We start from the raw sequence: 22,478 nt of genomic DNA on the forward strand, positions 1-22,478 counted from the left end.
TGGCCTGTGGCACCAGTGTAATCAGCGCTCAGGCGCAGAATAAACTGGTTTCCCTCGCCTACCGGCTCACCGTGCAGTGAGGCTCCCGAAGTCGGGGGTGCAAGTCTAGTCTGCTTCACCTGTGGCCTGTAGAACTCTCCTGGCCGCAGTACCTCTACGCCTCCGAAGTTGGCACAGTGGCTTGAGCGAATCCGCAAGCTTGAAGTGTCTCCCATGCTGCCTAAAGACTTGCCAGGATGTCTGCTTTCGTCGTGCTCGCCTAGACTCTACTCATTCATCAAACCCCTAACCCAGGTGGAGCCGGAGCCTGCGGGAACTACAATTCCCATGAAACACTGCGCCCACGCAAGCGTGTCAGCTCGCGCTTCTATACTTTGTTCCATTGGCTGGCCGATTGGACCTGGAATCCTGATTGGCCCATGGCCTGAGGCGACAGATTCCGGAAAGGGAAAGAGCAGCCAATATGGCGGCGGAGCGCGGCGCGGGGCAGCAACAGTCGCAGGAGATGATGGAGGGTGAGCGGCCCCTGTGGGTGACCGGGGAGCGGCGAGCTAGGGGCTGGGCGAGCACGGCCTCTTGCGGGATTGGAATTCGGCCTCCAGCCTCCGGCCACAGCCACAGAGCTCTGACAGCTGCCAATATGGCTGGACAGAGCCGGGGAGGCTCTGAGCCCGGGAGTCCCGGCCCGAGGGCGGTAGCGGCCAGAAAGACCAGACCCTGGGGAAAAACGTGGCGCGAGCCCGCCCAGGGAGATTGGCAAGGAAGCCGTGGCTATAGGAACCTAGTCTTAAAGCTCCGAGGTTGACAGGCGAGGGGGCAGGGAACCGTCCTCCATCAGCTCACTGGGAAACAGACTTCAGGCGTGGGGAATCTGCGAAGTCCAGTTTGTTCACGCGGCATGAATGGAAAAGTCTGCTCTAGAAGCGAATGGGTTGTGGCAGAGAGATGGGTAAAAAGGAGCTCCGGAGATTGAGTTTACAAGGCGTTGTCTTGTTTTCTAGGCATGCGGTCTAGTCTTATATTCAACTTTCTTCCTTTTTTTCCTTGTGTTGGATTATGCCATATACATATGTAAATATATATATATATATATATGTGTTACACATGTGCATGCTTTTGTATACAGTTGTGTAGATAATACATGGTCATTACATGCGTGCATATATGTGTGTTAGTGTATACACACAGACTTGTACATGTGTACATGTACTTAACCCCACCCATTGTAGCATTAGGCAAATCTTAAATGTCTTTGAAAGACTCCACTATTTTGGTGAGGATTATTCACTTCTGGAAGGTCACTCACTTTTCTGGGAGGAGTACTAGGGAAGAAGGTTGCAGAGCAAGGGACAGAGATGTGGAAGAAAAGACCAGTGAGTTTGAGGTGCTGCCCTGAGATGGGCCCTGAAAATTCACTAGATGTCATCCAGACTGGGGTCCAATGGGGAGGACCAGTATCATTCTGGAAAAAGGAAAACCAGTCAGAAACAAAGGAGTATGGAAAGGTGACCTAAATTACCAGTCATGCAATGGGGGTTGAGAAGAGCCAACGAGGAAAGCTCTTAGACTTGAAGGAGTCGTGCTAGAGGTCTTTTGTTTCTAACCTTTGAATCTTTCTTAAGGAGGAAATGTTTCTTCCTAGCCCCCTCTTCCCTCCTCCAATACACCTCTCCCCTCCTTCCTCACTAAAGGGCAAATACACAAGCCAAGCTGTTTCTCTCGTCCACCCCCACACATGTCATTACCAGCTGACACTTAGGTTTCTATGGCCCTATGTCTTTTTGGAGATTTTTTTTGTGGCGTTTTTGTGTGGCTTGGGTTGGGTTGGGTTGGGTTTGTCGTTGTATTGTTTTGCCTGCCTTTTGTCTTTTAAGACAGGTTCTTACCATTTCCATGACTGGCCTGTGTAGACCAGGCTGAGCATGTTTTGCCACCTTCTCTATCACTGCTAATGCCTTAACTCAAACCTTCCTCGTCTTGATAGATTTCATTGCCTTTTGCTAGCCTATTCTACCTGGAGCCTTGGAGTCACATTCCTGCACAGTGTCACAGGCTCTGGAACCTCTCTACTGCCCCGACGATAGAGGCACAGGGACTGTAACACAGAACCTAGTTTTCCTAACTCTAGATCACAGACTGTAAGGTACCTCTTGGTAGTAACTCATACATTCTTCTCCGTGTCATACACATGAGCTACTCTTTGATTTCTTTTGGAATGTGGGCCTGAAAATTTAACCATTTATCTTGGCCAAATGGATAGTGAGACATCAATGAAGGTATGTGGCAGAAGGGTCACAGTGAGACGTGAGAAGGGCCATCACATCAGATGGGAGAACCTCTTGGAAGGTTCTTCTGTATCTGTCATTAGTGTTTCCCATCGTAGATGATCCAGATTTCAGTTGACACTTGTCAACTCTTTACAAATTCTTGGAGGGGAAGGATGGCATGTTGATTGTCTCCATGTGGCCTCCCAGTTACTGTCTCTGTATCTTAAATACTATTGGATGTAGAAGACATTCAAATGTTCATAAACTGAATTCAGCTGTTTTAGAAAAAGTTGCTGACTTACAACTGTTGTTAATCTCTTCTGTGTTCCTCACACTGTCACATGAAGTAGATGTGAATTGTCACCGATGTGTGCGTTCAGTTGACAGGCGGGTTGAATCTGAAGAATCGGGTGATGAGGAAGGAAAGAAGCATGGCGGCGGCATCGTGACAGACCTCAGCGAGCAGAGCCTGAAGGATGGAGTAGAACGGGGCACAGAAGACCCGGAAGGTACTGGGTTTAGTTAACCTTGAACTCGCCCAATGGGGCAGGTGTGTTGTTGAAGACTGCTGCTTCTTTGCACATGATGTCTCCTCACGACAGTGGTTGTGTTCCTCAAAGGGCCTCCATAGATTGGGCAAGTGGTTGTGCTGGCTGAGGGCAACCTGTTCTCTGTGTGTTGCCTCAGCAAATGACTGAATTATGTTTATGAGTACAGTGGGTCCAATTCTGCTCAAGGGACTGTTCCACTGCTGATGATATTGACACTGATGTGTCACCTAGGACGGAGCCAGAAAAATGACTTTCTAACCCTTTCCTCAGCAAAATTTGAAGAGAGCATGGTGTAGTCCTCTGATTCTGTATCTTGCCACAGTGACAAGGAGTCATTTCTAATCCAACCTCAACATTTCTTCTTTGAGACAGGGTCTCACTTTGTAGCCCCAGTCTTGAAGCCATTAAATAGACCAGGCAGGCCTCAAACTCAGAGATCTTCCTACCTCTGCCTCTTGAATGAAGGATTAAGGGTGTGTGCCACCATGCCCACATCTACCTCAACATTTATGCAGGCCTGAGAGTCCCCCTGTCACAAGCACAGATGTAGAGTAGTCACTCCATTTGGAACTGAACAGCTTCCTATGGTGGTTTTATACCCTCCTTAGTAATGGCCCGTGCTTATATGTTTGCTAAGAAAATTAGTTTCCATGGAAAAGAATAGAGAAAACATATGAACACAGAAAATTGTTTCAGCTGAATTGTTAGGTTCCTGGGGAGATGCAAATTTCTAAGTATTATGCATCTTAAAATATGGTATTTAATTTTAGAACGAGTATTTAGTTTTACCTGCTTAAAAAGAAAACACATTAGCATTGCTGAGGATCTCTTTTAACAACAGGCTTGAAAGGAAACTCTGCCTGTTGCATTTTCCAGATCTGTATGGCTTTATCAGGTATTCATAATTATGCGTTACCTTTATAAAAATAAATTTCAAAAACCATAGCTACTTTTTAAAATAGCATTATGCACTGTGTGCCAGGAAAAATGATTGGTAACTATGGTAACCAAATTTTAAGGCAAAAGAAGATTACCACAAAAGTACCTACCACAATTAGTTTAGAACTTCAGAGCTGATTTCTGGAGGTGATGTGGGCGGGTAAAGCAAATGGGTTCTGTCACCATTTGACAGTCACGGAAGGGCTGAGATCTGTGCCACTGAAATATTAGGCAACACTAGAAGACTTGGAAGTTAGAATAGTATAGTCCTGGGCTTTGTTTCCTGGCTAGTAACGTTACTGTGATGGAACATTCATTGTAAGAGGACTCTGATGAGGAGAGTAAATGCCCCATGCCAGCCAGAGAGCCCTATTGCAAGGCCAGCCACTTGAGCTAGAGCCCAACCTACTTAAAGTAGATGACTAGAACATGTAGTGATTCTCTGGGAACATAAATGTCTAGTCCTTAGAGAAACTGGAACTGCTCACACTTATTTTTACCTAAGTCTCAGCAAAACACATTGAAATATGTCAGTCATTACCTTCCTATCTTTCTTAACCTTGTGTGTGTGTACCTGTTAACATTGTGAAGTGTATGTGTGTACAGGTATGTATGTGAGTATGTGTGCATGTAGATGGCAGAAGGCAGTCTCAGGAGGTGTTCCTTGGGTACTGTTTACCTTGGCTCTCACTGGCCTAGAAATTGCCATTTAGACTGAACTGACTGCTGCAAGCCAGCATGCTTCATCTTCTCAGGTGCTGGGATGACAAGTGTACCACTCTGCTCAGTGTTTTTTCTGTGGGTTCCAGAGCTCAAACTCAGGTCCTGTGCTTGTACAAACACTTCCCTAACTAAGCTGACCCCATCCACCTACCTCCAATACCAGTTTTGTTTGTTTGTTTGTTTGTTTGTTTGTTTGTTTTTTAGAGCTAGAAATTAAACCTAGGGCCTTAAGCACTCTACAGCTAAGTTATGTCCCCAACCCCCTAGACTAAAAAAGCACAACTGTGATACATTCAGAAGTTCCAGTTTGTAACCTTGTTCTGGGTTAAGCTGGTATTTCAACAGTAAACTTTGGGCTGTGGACCACATATGCTGAGGCGCCTAGGATAGCCCCAGTTCCATCTTCTGGTCCAGTACCACTGCCAGTTGTACCTATGTTTAGTCTTAGAGTATCTGACTAACTTGGATGGTAGTGACCTGGCTACCTTGCCTTCATTGTAATGCCTCTCCTTCAACAATTTCTGAGCTTGTGGACAGTGAGCTAAGGGGACTCTTGTAATGTCTTCTTGGTTTTATCTGGTTCCTTTTATTTAACACCAGATGGTCAGTATCCTATAAGTTATGAGTAAAGTATAGAAAACAACATATTTTAATTGGGAACTGTTGATTGTTGTAGAAAAGACACCATAGAAAGTCAGTGAAAGCAGGGCGTGGTGGCGCACGCCTTTAATCCCAGCACTCGGGAGGCAGAGGCAGGCGGATTTCTGAGTTCGAGGCCAGCCTGGTCTACAGAGTGAGTTCCAGGACAGCCAGGGCTATACAGAGAAACCCTGTCTCGAAAAACCAAAAAAAAAAAAAAAAAGAAAGTCAGTGAAGTGAATTCAGCCTTGTAGGGATGATGGAACATTCATTGTAAGAGGACTCTGATGAGGGCCAGTCCTTCTTTGTTGAGCTGGTCCCCTGCAGCATGTTTCTCTTTGAGGCCTGCAATGAAGAAGCAAGCTGACTTCTAATAGTCTGCTAATGTTTGGAGGAGGCAGACATGGGCTGATGTGTAAGGATATGTGATGTGTAAGGGTGCGTAAGCTGGCTCCACTGCAGATGCAAGGGCTTGTTTACCCTAAGGAAAGAAATACAGGAGAAAGGAGGCTAGGGAAAAATTGTAATAAGTGATAAGAAGTTCAAGGAAATACAGGGAAGAGAGGGGGAAAAGAGAGAGATGATCGAGAGAGAGGAAGGAGTGAGTGTGCACACATATGTTCTGGGACAGAATGAAAAGTTTAGACTCAAAAAATTTAAAAAAATAAAAATAAAAGCAGCCTGTTTCCTTCCTACACTAAGTTTCAAGATTAAAAAGGATCCACTATTTAAAGCCATGAGGCTAGCCATGGTGGTACATATCTGTCATCCCAGCATCTGGGAAGCTAAAATGGGAGGATTAAAAACTCAAGGGCTTGAGAAAGAGCTTGATTTTTAAGAGCGCTGGTTGGGCTTTTCCAGAGGATGGGGGGTTCAATTCCCAGCACCAATGTCAGCTTACAGCCGTCGTCTTATAACTCTAATTCCAGGGAAGCTAACAGCCTCTTCTGGCCTCTACTGGCCTTACAAGTGGTGGAGAGGCACACATGTAGACAAAACATAAAATAAATTAAAAAAAAAGTCCAAGACCTGAGCTGTACAATGAGACCCTGTCGAAAGGGGGAGGAGGAACACGAATCCAGTCAGAATAGAGAGCTTTATTTAGATGCCAGTTGGTGCAAACTAAGGAAAAATCATAAGACTCCTGGGAATAGTGGGTAATACTTGGAGAGTGGTAGGGAAAGCGCTGTTATTCTCAAAGTGTTACGGGGAGTGTATGCATATGTATTAGCATTTAGTTCTTTCAACCTCCTCATCAGGTTCTGATGAAATGAAAATGAGGGGCTTGTCATATGAAGAAGCTCTTGACTGCAGCAGGAAGCAGTTTATATCTGGCTCTCAGGGATGGATAGTCTCATGAAATCCAAATGGGCTTTTCTGCTGAAATTAGTTCACCAGGCTTCCAGTTGAGAAGTACGTTTAAATTATTCACTGAAGCTCTTTGATCCTGGCTGTTGAGCTCTACTTCATTTTGCCTCCCTTTCTGTCAGAGAAGCATCTGTAGATGCTGGGCCACTTTCCAAAGCAATAAAAGGCACATCCGAGAACATGTTATATACCCAGCATGATCTGATTCAAGTGGCCTGGTTTATTGCCACAAACAAAAGGAAAGTATTCACATGGGTGGATAAGCTGCTGGCAGCAAGAATTCCAAGGATTCCAAGAAGATGGCAGCCTTAATAGGGACCTGTTTCCCAGCAGGGACTAGGCTTGGCCAAGTTCACCAAGACTCAGGCAGCTACCCTCCTCCTCTTTCCCACCAGGAGCATCAAGCTGCATTGGGATTCTTGAAAGATTCAGAGGTGGAGACTGTTGTCACCCTTCTCATCTCTTGTGTCCCAGCATTTGAATTAGCCCAACTTTTCCAGTCCTAGGGCAGAATGGTAACTCTACCTACTAAAACCTGTGGCCACTGACTCATAGAAACAGAGTTGTTCTTTTTCTCTTTCTTTTTAGAGGAACATGAGCTGGCAGTAGATATGGAAACCATCAACCTGGACCGAGATGCAGAGGTAATGCTGCCTGCCTGAATGACCTAGTGTCAGAGGACATGGTTACTCTAACCATCAGCTAACCATCTTTATTTTTTTATAAATGTGACAAATTAGTAATTAGAGAGATCACCTAAGCCTCCCTTGATTGTGTTGGTTTCCTTGTTTTTGGTTTTTGTTTTTTTTTTTTTTTTTTTTTGCTATTTTTAATACCAGCAGTTAAAATCTATTTCTGCCTAGCCAGTAAGAACTATATGGCAGATGAAATGCTTTTGACTCAAGTTAGTTACATGAGTCCAGCAATCATGTTGATGGCAGGATCCTCACAAACCCCAGTTCTAGGAAAAGTGTGTGTGTCCCCAGTTGCTAGGGGATTGCATTCAGACTGACCTCTACCCTAGGTCTGTCTTCTATAAGACTAACACACTAAATCACAGCTAAAGAGTGTCTGTCTACTTACTTTGTGTCAGTGTCACCTGCCAGTCCCAAGGGGATGTGGCCCATCCTCTCCCTTGCCTCCCCACGTGGTACTCTCCCACATAGCTCCTGGCCAGGTCTCTAAGAACTCTGATGGATCTGAGAAAGATCCTTCTGTGTTTCAGGATGTTGATCTGAATCACTATCGAATTGGAAAGATTGAAGGCTTTGAGGTGCTAAAGAAAGTGAAGGTGAGAGGGCTCAATCTGTCCTTGCACACGGTGACTTGGTAATGTTACTTGAGTTGGGGAATATGCAGTCCTTGCTCCCATCCTGTGGGTGGTACTGGCCTATATCCTCTTATCTCTATTCTGAATGGGATAGGTGTTTTGGAGAGCTCAAGCCTATCTGGGCTCTCAGGCTGCCTCGGTGAGCTCTTGCACAGTCTCTTGTCCCTAGCTCACTGCAGTTAAGTTTGCTTCTCAAAATGGAGCCCAGTAAAGGTTCCTTCAACTTCCAGGACTTGGCCTACACTCCAACCCTATTCAATGTCTCCCCACACAGGTGTGCTCAGCATGGGGTCAGCCTGGCTTCCCTTTGGGCCTGTACCTGTCCTCAAGTAGAGGAGGGTAATTCCAGCTTCCCACTCTCACTTACCTGCCTCCTGAAGGCCAGCTAAACCAGCCCCTGGAGGGTGGCCCTGTGTTCTCCTGAGCCAATGTCAATTCCCTTCCTACCCTCCAGTCACTCTGCCTTCGTCAAAACCTAATTAAATGCATTGAAAACCTGGAAGAACTGCAGAGTCTCCGAGAACTGGATCTCTATGATAATCAGATCAAGAAGATTGAGAATCTTGAGGCACTGACAGAATTGGAGTGAGTAGGGGAACCCATAGGCGGTGGGATGGGTTGGGTGGCCAGGTTCCTCAGAACTTCCCCATTACCTTCCTGTACTCCTGAAGGACTGCCTCTATACCAGTCCTGGCCTGTGCTAGGGCTCCTCAGAGGGAGCAACAGCTTCATACATGCTGTAAGCATTGAAGACTCTACCTAGGCTTCTGGCCAGGTTCCATGCAGTAATGATGTCAGAATCAGGGAAAGAGGAGCTTTAATCCATAATCCCCCTTTTAAACAAAAGTGTCAGCAACATTTCTGACTCAAGGAGTCAGCTTTACCTAGCTATAGTCTTATCTGGACTTCACTTCTTTGTTTGGTGTTAGGTTTTGGGGGTTTTTTTTGTTGTTGTTGGGTTGTTTTTTTTTTTTTTTTTTTTTTTTTTTGTTGAGCCTAGGCCTGGCTGAATTCTCTGTAGCTGCAGATGATCTTGAATCTTGACTCTCAGGCCTCGCCTCTCCAGTCCTGACCATACACACATGCACCAGCTGCTTTGTGAGTTTTCCTTGTTTCAGATTTAGTCTAGCACTGCTCAGGGTGAACTAGTACAATGCGTGGTGGTACTAGGTTCTCCATGGACACAGGCATAAATGAAACTTGGTTTCTGCTCTTAAGTAAAGCCCTAGGAGACAGTGTTCATAGTCTGCAGGCTGCCTTCACTGCCCTCCAAGCTCCAGGCAACCTCATGATTCCATAAGATGACAGCTCCAGTGTGAGCCAGTCAGTGAACAGTGGAGCCATGGTCAGAGCCCACTTCCTAGTGACTGAAGATCTGGGGTCAGATACCCTCTAGCTGAGATTCCCACTCCTATACAAACTATGTTCATTCAAGACATATTTTGCTTCTTTCTAGGGTTCTAGATATTTCTTTTAATTTGCTGAGGAACATTGAAGGGATTGACAAACTGACACAGCTGAAAAAACTCTTCTTGGTCAACAATAAAATCAATAAAATTGAGAACATAAGCAACTTACATCAACTGCAAATGTTGGAGCTGGGGTCTAACCGGATTCGGGTAGGTACCAGTCACACTGTCTCTTGGGAACAGTTCTCTAGGCTCTATGGATCTTCAGTGGTACACATAGGGTATGTACTTAGCTGAGTTTTTCTCATGTTCATATTGTTTGGAGAAAACAGGGAAATATTTGTTAAGGAAAAATGCTAACTGGAAGCTATTATTAATAAGAACTGTGCTCACACCAACTAACTGGTCTAGTCTGGGAGTTAGCATTCATTGGCTCTTCATTTATATCATGGTCCTGTGCCAAGCCAGTCCCCACTGTGCTACGTGAGGTAAGCTGGCCAAGCTTCCTTTTTAAGCTGTTCATAGACAGTCGTTCCTCCATCTGCATCTGAGCTGTGTTTCCCAAGCTAAGAAAGGTAGTCACTTATCGTGATCTGTCGTGTGACAAGCCAGTATCTTGCCCCAGGAAACAGGGCTAGCCCTTTATCCCCTAAACAGTAACTTGTCCTCTGGCAGGATTTGGTTGGTTGTTCAAGATCTATTTAACCTTGAAACCATGGGTCAGAATGGAAATGATAAGCTTGCTTGTTTGTTTGTTTGTTTGTTGAGACTTTGTTTCTATCTGTAGCCTTGACTGTCCTGGAACTCACTCTGACTAGGCTGCTGGGATCCATCTTCCTTTGCCTCTTGCTGGTACCACCACTGCCGGAGAAGCCTTTTTTTTAAAGACAGGCTCTCACCTACTATGTAGCCCAGAATGGCCTAGAACTCAGAGAGATCTTCCAGTACTGGGATTAAAGGCATGTACCACCAACAGCAAAACCAGTTGACTAATAACTATTGGAAAAAGTCCCATATATCTGAGAGGAAAAACTCAGAGGGTCATATGGGTGTTGGTAGTGAAGGAGGATCTGCCATGCAGAGAAAGGAGGAATTCTCATGGGCAGACATGAGGGTTTGGTCAGTCCTAATTTTGACATCCTGGTGTCATTGTCTTATGCCTGTCCTCACCCTCCTTGGTTAGTGGCTGAGGGCAGTATTTACCGGTATGTGTCTGCCCACCCCATGTTTGGAGCACCCACCATTTGGTTTTCAGCAGTACTATACCATACACTGTGGCCTACCCTTGAGGTTCTTAAAGAACCCTAAAGGTACAAAGTTAGAGCTAAGAGACATGGCTGCAGCAAGGAAGAGGAGTACATACATAGTATCAAAGGCTGTGTAGAGGAAAGTGCTACACATACCTTGAGAGACAGAGGCATGTGAATCTCTGAGCTTGAGGCCAGCCTGGTCTACAGAGCAAGTTCCAGGACCCCCCCAGGGCTACACAGAGACACCCTGTCACAAAAACAAACAAAGAAATACAGGAATAAAGTGTGAGGGGTTGGGAGTAAACCCAGAAGCCAGTCTTCATCCTCCATTGTTTCCTCCTTTTCCATTCTGTATGTTGAAGAGAGTTTACTGAAAAATCCCAAGTCCAGACATCACAGAGAAAGTCTAGATTGCCTTGACATATGTTCTAGGCACCTTACTTAGTGTAGGTTTTGAGCCCACAGCAAACATTTAACTTGATGTTTCATCTGTTTGATAGGCAATTGAAAATATCGACACGTTAACCAACCTGGAGAGTTTGTTTCTGGGGAAAAACAAAATTACAAAACTTCAGAACCTGGATGCGCTTACCAACCTGACAGTCCTCAGTATGCAGGTACTGAGCCTCACCAGCTCCCAGCTCCCATCCTCACAGGGCCACCCAGCATGCCCAACCTGATTTTATTCCCTTGGTATGTTCATGATCTGCACTGTTTACAGTCAGTAGATGACAGAAACAGTACAACCCACAGGCTCTAGGAACACAAACCCTCTAAACTAAAATCCCTTTTGTTTTACATAATTTATTTTTACTTTAAAGAATTTTATATTGAGCCAGGCAGTGGTGGCGCACACCTTTAATCCCACTTGGGAGGCAGAAGCAGGTGGATTTCTGAGTTTGAGGCCAGCCTGGTCTACAGAGTGAGTTCCAGGACAGCCAGGGCCATACAGAGAAACCCTGTCTCAAAAAACCAAAAAAAAAAAAAAAAGAATTTTATATTGAGAACTGGAAAGATGTCTCAGTGGTTAAGAGCTGTTCTCCCAGAGGATTCAGGTTTGAGTCCCAGCACCTGCATGGCTGTTTACAACTGTCTATAACTCCAGTCCCAGGGAATCTGACACCTTCTCTGTCCTCCACAGGCACCAGCCATTGTATGTGATAGTATACAGACAGATGTATGTTCAGATGTATGTATTTTACACACACACATAAAATAAAATGTAATTTAAAAGCAGATTTTGTTTCCTGGGGCTGGAGAGGTGGCTCAGAAGTGAAGAGCACTGGCTGCTCTCTCTCTCCCTCAGATAATCCAGGTTCAACTGCCAGCTCTCACATGGCTCTGAAACTGTAGTCCCCGGGAACCCTACACTACACTCTCTTCTGGCCTCGGGCAAGTATGTGATGCACAGACATACTTGACATACTTGCAGGCAAATGTTTATGTACATAAAATAGGGATAAAGGACTCTCACGCCTTCCCCTGGTGGTAACTGAGTAGTAGGTGGGTTTTGAGGCCTCTTCAGAAGGAAGAGCTTACCCCAGTCCTCAACTGTCAAAGTGAAGACCCGATGGGAACTATTCAGCTGTTCAACACTAACATGCAGAGATTTAGATTCATGTGTGGGGTTTTTGTTGTTACTGGTTTTTAGTTTTTTGGTTTTTGTTTTTTTGTTTTTGAAACTGGATCTCACTATGTAGCTCTGGCTATCCAGTAACTCTGCAAATCAGGTTGGTCTCCAACTAACAAGAGATCTAACTGTCTCTGCTTCCCACAGGTCCCAGAGATGGGTTTAAAGATATGCACTACTATCTGTGCCTGGTTCATGTTGAAATTCTTTTTTTTTTTAAAGATTTATTAATTATTATACATAAGTACACTGTAGCTGTCTTCAGACTCACCAGAAGAGGGTGTCAGATCTCATTATGGGTGGTTGTGAGCCACCATGTGGTTGCTGGGATTTGAACTCAGGGCCTTCGGAAGAACAGTCAGTGCTCTTACCCACTAAGCCATCTTGCCAGCCTCTCCTGTTGAAATTCTTGTTGTTGGTTTTTAAGGTTATGTTTTTGTTGGGGGGGGGGGTTGGCAACAAATTAGTAGAATCAAGCTTTGAAGGGGTGAAGGGAGATATGACTGGGTGTGCCTGGGATGCCTACTTTGGCGGGACACACTAACAGCCAGTCACGGCACAGGAAACCTCTTAGACTCTGAGTAAAACAGATGCCTTGCAAACTACTTTGGAGAAGGCGTTCTTGAACTGGAATTGAGTTGTTAAATATTGTAAAAGAAATTAAATTGATTTGTTTCTAAAACAAAAATGTTGGGAGAGATGGCCCAGTGAGTAAAGGTGTTTGTTGTGAACCAAGCCTGATGACCTGAGTTCAGTTCCCAGGTCTCATAGAGTGAGTGGAAAGATGGACTTCCTGCAAGCTGTGGCTGAACAGTTGAGAGCACCAGCTGCTCTTTGAGAGGACCTGGGCCTCAGCACCTACGTGGCAGCTCAACACCCTCTTCTGGCCTCAGCACCAGGCATGTGTGTGGTGCACAGATGTACATTTAGACAGAACACCCATGCACAAACAATGGAAGATGTTTTCATTATCTTTTTGACATTTTAAAATTGTTAGATTGAGTTCGAGGCCAACCTGGTCTACAAAGTGAGTTCCAGGACAGCCAGGGCTACACAGAGAAACCCTGTCTCGAAAAACCAAAAAAAAAAAAAAAAAAAAAAAAAACAATTGTTAGATTAACTCAGTGGTCCAGTAAGATGGCAAAGCAGGTAAAGACTCTGCCACCAGAGCCACCACCTGAGCTCAGCCCCTGGTGCCCACGTGAGAGGGGCAAACTGACTCCTACTGCCTGTCCCCTGACCTCATGTGCATGCTCACCACAGCATGGCATGTGCATATACACACATAGGATACAAAAATAGTTTGTAATTACTTAAGTAAATCTTCAGATATATTTAAAAGAAAAAAGTGATATTTTCATATTTAAAAAACCCTGATCTTCCATGTGTGGATTTTAACCAGTGCAACATACCCAAAGTGTTAATCTTCTCTATTTCCCATTCAAGAACATTTTTAATTTTTTATTTTATTATTTTTATTTTGTGTGTGGATATTTTGCCTGCGTGTGTATATCACGTCTACCTAATGGTCTTGGAGGCCCAGGAAAAGGCACTGGATCCCCAAGCCTAGAGTTGCAGATGACTGTGAGCAGCCGTATGGATTCTGGGAATGGAACCCAGGTCCTCTGGATGATCAGCCAGTGCTCTTATCCACTGGACTATTTCTCTCCCCCTGCCCCCATCCCACTCCCAACAAACACATTTTAAATACAATATCTATTCTTAGGGGTTTTTTTGGGGGGGGGGGGGATGAGACAGGGTTTCTCTGTGTAGCCCTGGCTGTCATGGAACTCGCTCTGTAGACCAGGCTGGCCTCGAACTCAGAAATCCACCTGCCTCTGCCTCCCAAGTGCTGGGATTAAAGCGTGCGCCACCGGGGCTGGTGAGATGGCTCAGTGGGTAAGAGCACCCGACTGCTCTTTCAAAGGTCCAGAGTTCAAATCCCAGCAACCACATGGTGGCTCACAACCATCTGTAACAAGATCTGACGTCCTCTCCTGGAGTGTCTGAAGACAGCTACAGTGTACTTATATATAATAAATAAATAAATAAATAAATAAATAAATAAATAAAAAGCGTACGCCACCACGCGTGGCTATTCTTAGGATTCTTGAGGTTAAATAGGAAACATTTCCAAAGCCATTGTGTTTCTAACCTTCTGTGTTGCTGGCAGCTCTTTTTCTTTTTCTTTTACCATTTTTATGTGTGTGATATGAACATAAGTGTTCGTGAACATGTGTGCATGCATGTGGAGGCCCCAGATTGAAGCACCTTATTCATAGAATGGGTCCCTTAGTCAGACCAGAGCTAACTGATATGGCTTGTTTTTCTGGCCAGCTTGCTGTGGGGAGCTACAATCTCTGGCCTTCCAAGACTGGAATTAAAGGCAAGCCACCACACTCACCTGGCATTTTTGTGGGTTCTGGGAGTCCAAAATTGTGTTCTCAAGCTTGAGTGGCAAATCTACTCAGCCCCAAGGTTGACACTTCTTAACTGTTTTTACAGAGCAACCGGCTAACAAAGATCGAAGGTCTACAGAGCTTGGTGAACCTGCGGGAACTATACCTCAGCCACAATGGCATCGAGGTTATCGAGGGCCTGGAGAACAACGTAAGAGCCAATTGGTCTATCTGGGAAATAAAGGAAGGTGGAGAGGAAGGGGCTGCTGTTGGTATTCACTGCCCTCCAGGTCTGGCCTAAAGTAGACACAACGCCTACAGAATGTGAGCTAAGGGCCCATTGTCCCAAAGAGTCAAAGGGCAAACATGTCACATGGCTGCCTGTGGGTTTTCAACAAAGTTATGGAAGGCATCCTCCTAGGGCAGGTCATTGCACATCTGCCAAGTACTCTAGGCCTTTGGGCCTAGAGTTTTGAAAAGTCCTTCCCTGCCCTCTGTATCACACATCAGCTGTGTCCTTCCCATTTATCCTGGCACTGAGCTTCCTTCCCTGCCTCAGCCTCCACTCCCAGCCTGTGAAGGCTATAGAGTGAGCTCAGCTCTGCTGCTTAGAAGGAAGAATGGGGCTTGTCTTAGTCAGGGTTTCTATTCCTGCACAAACATCATGACCAAGAAGCAAGTTGGGGAGGAAAGGGTTTATTCATCTTACACTTCCATACTGCTGTTCATCACCAAGGAAGTCGGGACTGGAACTCAAGCAGGTCAGGAAGCAGGAGCTGATGCAGAGGCCATGGAGGGATGTTCCTTACTGGCTTGCTTCCCCTGGCTTGCTCAGCCTGCTCAGCCCAGAGATGGTCCCACCCACAAGGGGCCTTTCCCCCTTGATCACTAATTGAGAAAATGCTTTACAGCTGGATCTCGTGGAGGCATTTCCCCAACTGAAGCTCCTTTCTCTGTGATAACTCCAGCTGTGTCAAGTTGACACAAAACTAGCCAGTACAGGGCTCTTGCTCCCCTGCCTATCTCCTGAAATCCAAAGTGCTGAAGGAGTCCTTCTCTTCTTCCTCCTCTTCCTCCTCCTCCTCCCACTGACTTTCACAAACCTGCTCCACTCCTCCCACCCACCTCCAGCTTCCCTTCAGGAAGAACCTCACACTTAGAGTTAGTTGCCTTTGGCCTCACCTGTTTTTCCTCCAATTATGATTCAAGACAAATAAAATATTTTTTTTGTTCAATTTTACTGGGGTTGTTTTGTTCAAAGGCAACATTTTTGTTTATTCTGTTGGTTGGTTGGCTGATTGGTTGGTTGGTTGGTTGGTTCTGATAAATTGTCCCCAAGTGGAGCAAGATTGAGTCAGGCTCTTGTTCTTGGAAGCACCATCCTTCAGATCCCACGACAGGTTCTTTGGTGCGCAGTCCAGGGCTGGGTTATGTCAGTGATGTCATTCTGGAGGAAAACCAGTGTTTTGGGTTTTAGCATCACGTATACAAGGATTTTCAGAAAACCTAAGATTTGTCTATGTGAAAATTTGGTAACCTTTCTTTAAAGATTTATCCAGTATGTGAAAGCAGGTGTGGTAGCACACACCTATAGTCACAGCACTTGCATGGTGAAAACAGAGGAATCAGAAATTCAAGGCTTCTCCCATGCATAAAACCTGTCTCAGGGACCAAGTAACATATGAAGGTGGCACTCTAATACCTGTACGGACTCAGTGCATGTGTGATGCTTACGTAAGACGTGGAGGCAGGACGGGTGTTACTGTGGAAAGTTCAAGGGACTGGGAAGCCACAGATGTGACAGTTTTTAATCAATAGCTACTGGCTATATTTGATTTTTCCCCCTTTAATTTCCATTAAAACTTGGAAAGATTTGGAATAAATACACCAGGAATGCAGTAGAAAGCAGGGACCATGAGTTTGAAGAACTGAGAGGCCTTGAGGGCCGAAGGGGAAGGATTGTTATCAGGCTCCCAGCTGATGTAAGATTCCCATAGTCTAGCAGGGGAGAACATTCCCAGTTTGTTAAAACATAGCAGCAAGCAGTGTAAGCTGTGGTAGACTTAACTATGAAAAACAGTTACCTAAGCTGAGATGATGTGTTTCAGACAACATCTGACATGCACTTTTAGAGCACATTATAAAACACAATGATATGAGCTGGTGGTGGCGCCACACACTTTTAATCCCAGTACTCAGAGTACTCCGGAGACAGAGGCAGGCAGAGCTCTGAGTCTGAGAGTAGCCTGACTTACAGAGCAAGTTCCAGGACAGTTGGGGCTACACAGAGAAACCCTTTCTCAAAAAAAGAAAGGAAGGAAGAAAGGTAGAAAGGAAGGAAAAGAAAAGGAAGAAAAAGAGAAGGAAGAGAGAGAAAACGAAAGAACCCACAATGCTGTGTCCTGCAAGATACTGGTATCCACAGATACCATTCCTCCGTTGCTAAGGTTACACTTGCCCTTGCTGCAATCATTCCTTCTAAGCTCCAGCAGTTTTCAATATGGCCTTTCTTCAATATCTAGGCCTTTCTGGCATTGCCCCAGGTAGCTTTGTCCAAGACAGAAAGGTCTGTTACTCCCACCTCCTCTGTGTGCCTGGTGTATCTAGCCTCACTGAAGAGAGGAACTCCACTGTAGGGTAATCTGGCACTGTGTATTTCCTCATGATAAACATTACAGACATGCTACAATGATAGTCCTTCATTCCTTCTTCAAAGCTCAGGATCACTGCTCTTCCTAGACCAAAAGAAGAGGAGCAGGGGTCTCACTGAGGCCTTGAGACTGACAGAAATTACAGACACACTCATGAGGTTTTGAGCAGAAACACTGAAATCAGGTCCAGCTGGGGAAACCTCAGGGAGTGGGTAGGTAGCATCAACCTGAGAGTCATCAAAGCCAACCCAAGGCACAGAGGGTGGCTCGCATGCAGCTTTCAGCTCAGCTCCACACTCTTGCATGTATGTGCTTTCATGCTGCTCTGGAACTTTAATAATATAGGAAATATTTTCTTATTTCAGAACAAACTCACCATGTTGGATATTGCATCAAATAGAATAAAAAAGATTGAGAATATCAGCCATCTGACAGAACTGCAAGAATTCTGGGTAAGTTTTAATCTTAGTAGGCTTGGTATCCATCTCTTAGGCTCAGTGAGTCCATTGAGCAAAGCATGTGAATGAATGCAAGCCTGCCCATCCCGGAAGCCTTGATCTCAGTGAACCGTGCATGTGTTCTGGGGATCAGACTCGAGTTGTCAGCAAGCGTTGTATCCATTGAACTATCTTTACTATCCGCACCTTCATTTTTTTTTTTTTTTTTTTTTTTTGAGTTCAGTATTTTAGGTACATTTTTCTTCTTTTGAATAAGATCTTCCTATGTAGCCCTGACCATTCTGGAACTCTCTGTATAGACCAGGCTGACCTCACAGAGATCCATCTGTCTTCACCTCCCAAATGCTGGGATTAAAGGCATGTGTCACCATGTACAGCTGAGCTTTTGAAATCTGTAAATTTTACAGTTTTTATGAAATTTAAAAAAAAAATTTTTTTTCCTCTAAAATGTTTCTAGTCCCTCCTAACTCTTAGTTCCTTGTAAAACGGTAAGTATGCATGTGCTAGTCCTTTGGTAAGTAGATAATAGCACGCCTGTTACTCATCTCCCCTCCTGTCCTCAGGTTCTGCTCCAACTCAGCCTCCGGTTATATGATTTCTATTGCTCTGTCTTCAAGATCTTGTTTTTCCTTCTGTAATACTCAGTCTGCTGTTAAGCTCATTAATTAACTACTTACATTTTAAAAGACTTATGTGTTTGTTTGTGTTTATGTTTTTATAGTACATATGCTTTTGTATGGAGATCGTGCTTTTGTGTGGCACAGAAGCAAGAAAAGGGTATCTGTACCCTCCCTGTCATTTTCTGTCCATTTATTTGAGGCAGAGTTTCTACCTGAACCTGAGTCTGCTGAGTCTGGCATTTTCTCACTGGGCTAGACTAGAAGCTAGCAAGCCCCAGTGATCCCCTTTCTCCTCCTCCTTTGGAGATGGGATTACATAACACTTGTTACAGAGGATATGGACTCCACTCTTAGGCAGCAAGCTTTTTTTTTTTTTTTTGTCTCAAAGTTTAAAAGAGCATAGTCTGTCATGGCAGCAGGAACCTGCGGGTAGACTGTGGACCCTTCACGTCTGGGAAGGCTAGCAAGCAGAGAGAGGCTCTCATGGTACTGCTTTTCACCTTTTTATTCGGTCCAAGATTCCATCCTGAGGGGTGATGCCACCCATGCATGGGAGGGCTGCTTTCCTTAGGAATGCCCTCAGACGTCTCCAGAGGTATATCTCCTAAGTGGTTCTAAATCCAGTCCCACTGACAGTGAGGTTGGCCATCATGCCTGTACAATGAATTTGTGTTATAGTTGTATTTTCAGCTCTTTGAGAAGGTATTGTTAAAATATTTTAGTTATGTGTATGTATCTATGTCTGAGTATGAATTATGTGCACATGAGCTCATGGAGGCCAGAAGACGGTATTGGATTCCTGGAGCAGAAGTGATAGGGGATGTGAGTCACCTGATATGTCTACTGGGACCCAAGCTCACACCCTCTACAAGAACGGCACTTGCTCTTAACCTCTGAGTCATCTCTCCAGATTCTATTGTTCTGTTTCTCATAGATTTAATTTCGTTTCTCACTAGATTTTTATGTTTGTTTGCCATTCCTTCTTTGTATGGCTAGTAATTTGCTGTGTGTTGAATATAATGAAACTAAACAATTGCGTGTCTGCATGCTACTTGAAATGCTCCACAGTTATAATCTGGAAGGATGGCACAATCCTCAAGGGTCCACTCGTGTCCTTCCCCTTGCCACACTGGCAAAGTAGAGGTCATGCTAACTAACATCTAGAGAAGGGAAGGAGAGCCTGGTGTGTCAGTCTGCAAGGAGTGGATCGGTTGCTTCTCTTCTCTGTGTGTGCCTGTGCTGGCGGCCTCGCACTGGGCCTCTCGAGTGCTGCTCTGAAAAATCGAGCAACCACTGGCCTCAGTTCTCCTATTGCCCTACGTCCTTCCTGATTGTCCTCACTTCTTCCTCTTCTATTCTGCACCTCAGGACTGTTCCAGCATTGACTTCATTTTCCTCTGCTCTTGGCAGCCAGGTTCTCTTTCTAGCTCAAGGTCTTTCCTACATCCAGCTGTCTGCTCTTGAGACATCACCCAAATAGGACAGGTCCAAGCCTGAGATCATGGGTTGGCCCCACAGTCCCTCCACTTGGCTCAGCCTCAGTGGACAGTGACTATCCTTCCAGATCCTCTGACCAGAAGTCTTGGCATCCTCCCATACTTCGCCTTTCCTGTGTACCAGATCCACCTAGATGTGTACTCCAACATATAAATACTTGCCTTCAAACTATATCCCAAGCCCTTTCTTTGCTGCTTCCACCTGGCCCAAACCATCAGCATCCTTTCTCTGTACTGTGTGGATGCCTTCTGACTTGGAGCCCTGTATGTACCATTCAGAAAAGATCCTCGTGCTTGATTTGGCTGCACATACACTAAATTTTGAACAATACAGAGATTAGCATGGCCCCTGTGCAAGTATGACACACAAAAGGACGTAGGGATTCCGTATTTTTATTGTATATGAGTTAATAAATAGATAGAAACTAGGGGGAAAAAACATAGAGACCCTTCTAGAACAAAAGCTGTTTTGTACTCCCATCCCATTTAGGAATAAAGGCCAGATTTCCCCATGATTCCCCTCTTAGTGCCTCTCTCTGCTCTGTGGCTAATCCTTTCTCTGCCTTTTCCCACAAACACTCTGCCAAATCCCAGAATTCTTCAGAGTGTCACACAGAATAGGGCCTCACCAATCACCCTGGGAGTGTACAGAAGCAACACTCCCAATACCTATACTGGTCAGGTGCTCCAAACCCAAAGGAATGTGCCTTGTCATGCCCTGTGGCCAGTGGAGTCTCAGGGCAAATGCCCAAGAAGCTCTTAAATGGGAAGTAATCTTGTGTCTTGAGATGCCCCCTCCACTGCATTCTCAGCCATGACCTTTACCCTGGCTGCGGTCCCTTCTGTTTAGCATACAGACGTGTGTCACCTTAGCTTATGTTCCCTCCATCTCTGGCCATGATAGGTTCTCAGACTAGAGAGGTCACTTCCCCACAAGTGGTGCCCTGCTGCTTCCTGCAGCTGCTTGGTCTGTTGACATAGCAGCTTGCCCTGACATTTAGCTTCTGTCTTCAGACCCCTGAGCACAGTGGACCACATCCAGCCTAAAAGGCATGAGTGTCAGAGTACACACCCCTGAACAGCTACAGTTAGGGCATCATGTTGGTACTACATCAGCCATGCTACCTCCATCATAGACAGTAGCACACTCAACTAGTCATGATTTTTCTTTGCTCCATAGAACAAGCCTTTGGTTAAACATTTGCTAGCATACCACAGGCCCACGCCTAGGTGGGTGTTTTGCTAAAAGAGCCCTTCCCAAGTTTCTGCCTCAGCATTTAGTCAGACTAGAAAATGGGTTTGCCCTTGGCATGGTGGTGCACGCCTTTAATCCCAGCACTTGGGAGGCAGAGGCAGGTGGGTTTCTGAGTTCAAGGCCAGCCTGGTCTACACCCTATCTCAAAAAAAAAAAAAAAAAAAAGAAAAGAAAAGAAAAAAAGAATCACGCTTGGGCCGGGCAGTGGTGGCACACGCCTTTGATCCCAGCACTTAGGAGGCAGAGGCAGACAGATTTCTGAGTTCGAGGACAGCCTGGGCTACATAGAGAAACCCTGTGGGGAGGGGGGGGATCCCGCTTGGAGGGGAGCAACCTCAGGTTAACTGTGTTACAGTCAGCGAGGCCTTACAACAGTTGGTAAGATCAGGTGTATAGGAAAAGTAGCCAAAAAAGCCATAAAGCTTCAGACCTGCTTGAGGACTGGGCCATGTGCTTCAGCTCTTCCCTAAGGAACTGGGTTGCAGCAGTGACTCCAGCTAGTGTAACAGCAGGAACTGTTTTTCACAGTGCTGCTAAAAGGGATAAGAAAGACTATAGATAGTTTTAATGACTCCTGTCTCATATCTGGGCATCCTGGGACATGGGGCCAGAGCTAATCACTGATGGCTTTTTCCACATGTGTTCCTTCAGATGAATGACAATCTACTGGAGAGCTGGAGTGACCTTGATGAGCTGAAGGGTGCCAGGAGTCTGGAGACCGTGTACCTGGAGCGCAACCCCCTGCAGAAGGATCCACAATACCGGCGGAAGGTCATGCTGGCCTTACCCTCTGTGCGGCAGATCGACGCCACATACGTCAGGTTCTGAGCCCTCCTTGCTCCTCACCTGGTCCCTCTCCTCAAAAGAACTTCCCAGCCACGGTTTTTTAATCTACCTATTGCTCCTGAAGTCGTCACTATACCAACAGTCACAACCCAATGGCAATAATAAGGCACTGGTGGTACCTGGCCTGTGATGCTACACACCATTTGGAGATGCCAACACTATTAAATCTTGCCACGCGGTCTTCCTGGTGAATTGATGACAGTTATTCTAGCCATGGAGAGAATGCAGGCCTTGTTGCAGTCATTTGCTCTTCCTGTCCGTCTATGTCCTTACCTTGGTGGGCATTCTGGGCTGCCCCAGCAGACCTTCAAGTTGGTTTAAGTAGTCATGACTCACAAGAGCACACTGGATAGTCTTTCAGACCAATTTTGGAAAGAAAAAAAATTTTCCTTGCCAATTTTAAAAAAGAAAAGATTATATTTAAATTTTTTTGAGTAAAAGATGGCCCAATGTCTGAAGCTGTAATCCTCAGTGCCCTTCCAACATGAGCGACGGCTGAGCACAGCACACTGGGCACTCTGTGCCCTTATTCCCACTTGGTAAAAGCTGGGATATGGAGAGCTTCGCTCCCTATCACCCAGCTATGTTAAACCTAAGTGATTATCAGAAACGTCCATCCCTGAACTCTTGGCCACTGGGCACTGGTC

The 22,478-nt window shown here is 45.4% G+C and overlaps 2 protein-coding genes and 1 non-coding gene across 4 annotated transcripts in view; 2 read left to right on the top strand and 1 right to left on the bottom strand.

Annotated features, from left to right (window-relative positions):
• The window catches only part of Pask (PAS domain containing serine/threonine kinase), a 42,273-nt gene extending 41,964 nt beyond the window's left edge, over positions 1-309 (bottom strand). Inside the window, exon 1 of one of the 2 annotated variants that reach the window (XM_021157658.3) lies at positions 120-309. The gene's annotated coding sequence lies outside the window, so the exon portion shown is untranslated. Of the gene's footprint in view, positions 1-70 lie in introns of both variants that reach the window. The other variant, XM_029482839.2, reaches the window with a different exon arrangement.
• Positions 310-408: 99 nt separating this feature from the next.
• On the top strand, positions 409-22,012 carry Ppp1r7 (protein phosphatase 1 regulatory subunit 7). Its single transcript, XM_021157786.2, has 10 exons — positions 409-515; positions 2,648-2,776; positions 7,076-7,131; positions 7,713-7,778; positions 8,272-8,402; positions 9,274-9,436; positions 10,977-11,093; positions 14,612-14,716; positions 17,522-17,608; positions 21,637-22,012. Exons 1-10 carry the CDS (start codon positions 464-466, stop codon positions 21,811-21,813), a joined length of 1,083 nt encoding a protein of 360 aa, XP_021013445.1. The 5' UTR covers positions 409-463; the 3' UTR covers positions 21,814-22,012.
• LOC115032373 (U6 spliceosomal RNA) lies at positions 20,021-20,125 on the top strand. Its single transcript, XR_003838052.1, has one exon. It is a non-coding gene; the product is annotated as a U6 spliceosomal RNA (small nuclear RNA).
• Positions 22,013-22,478: the final 466 nt, after the last annotated feature.

The sequence above is a fragment of the Mus caroli genome, unplaced genomic scaffold, assembly GCF_978045245.1.
Source record: "Mus caroli unplaced genomic scaffold, Mus_caroli_1 scaffold_1, whole genome shotgun sequence".
Taxonomy (NCBI): Eukaryota; Metazoa; Chordata; class Mammalia; order Rodentia; family Muridae; genus Mus; species Mus caroli.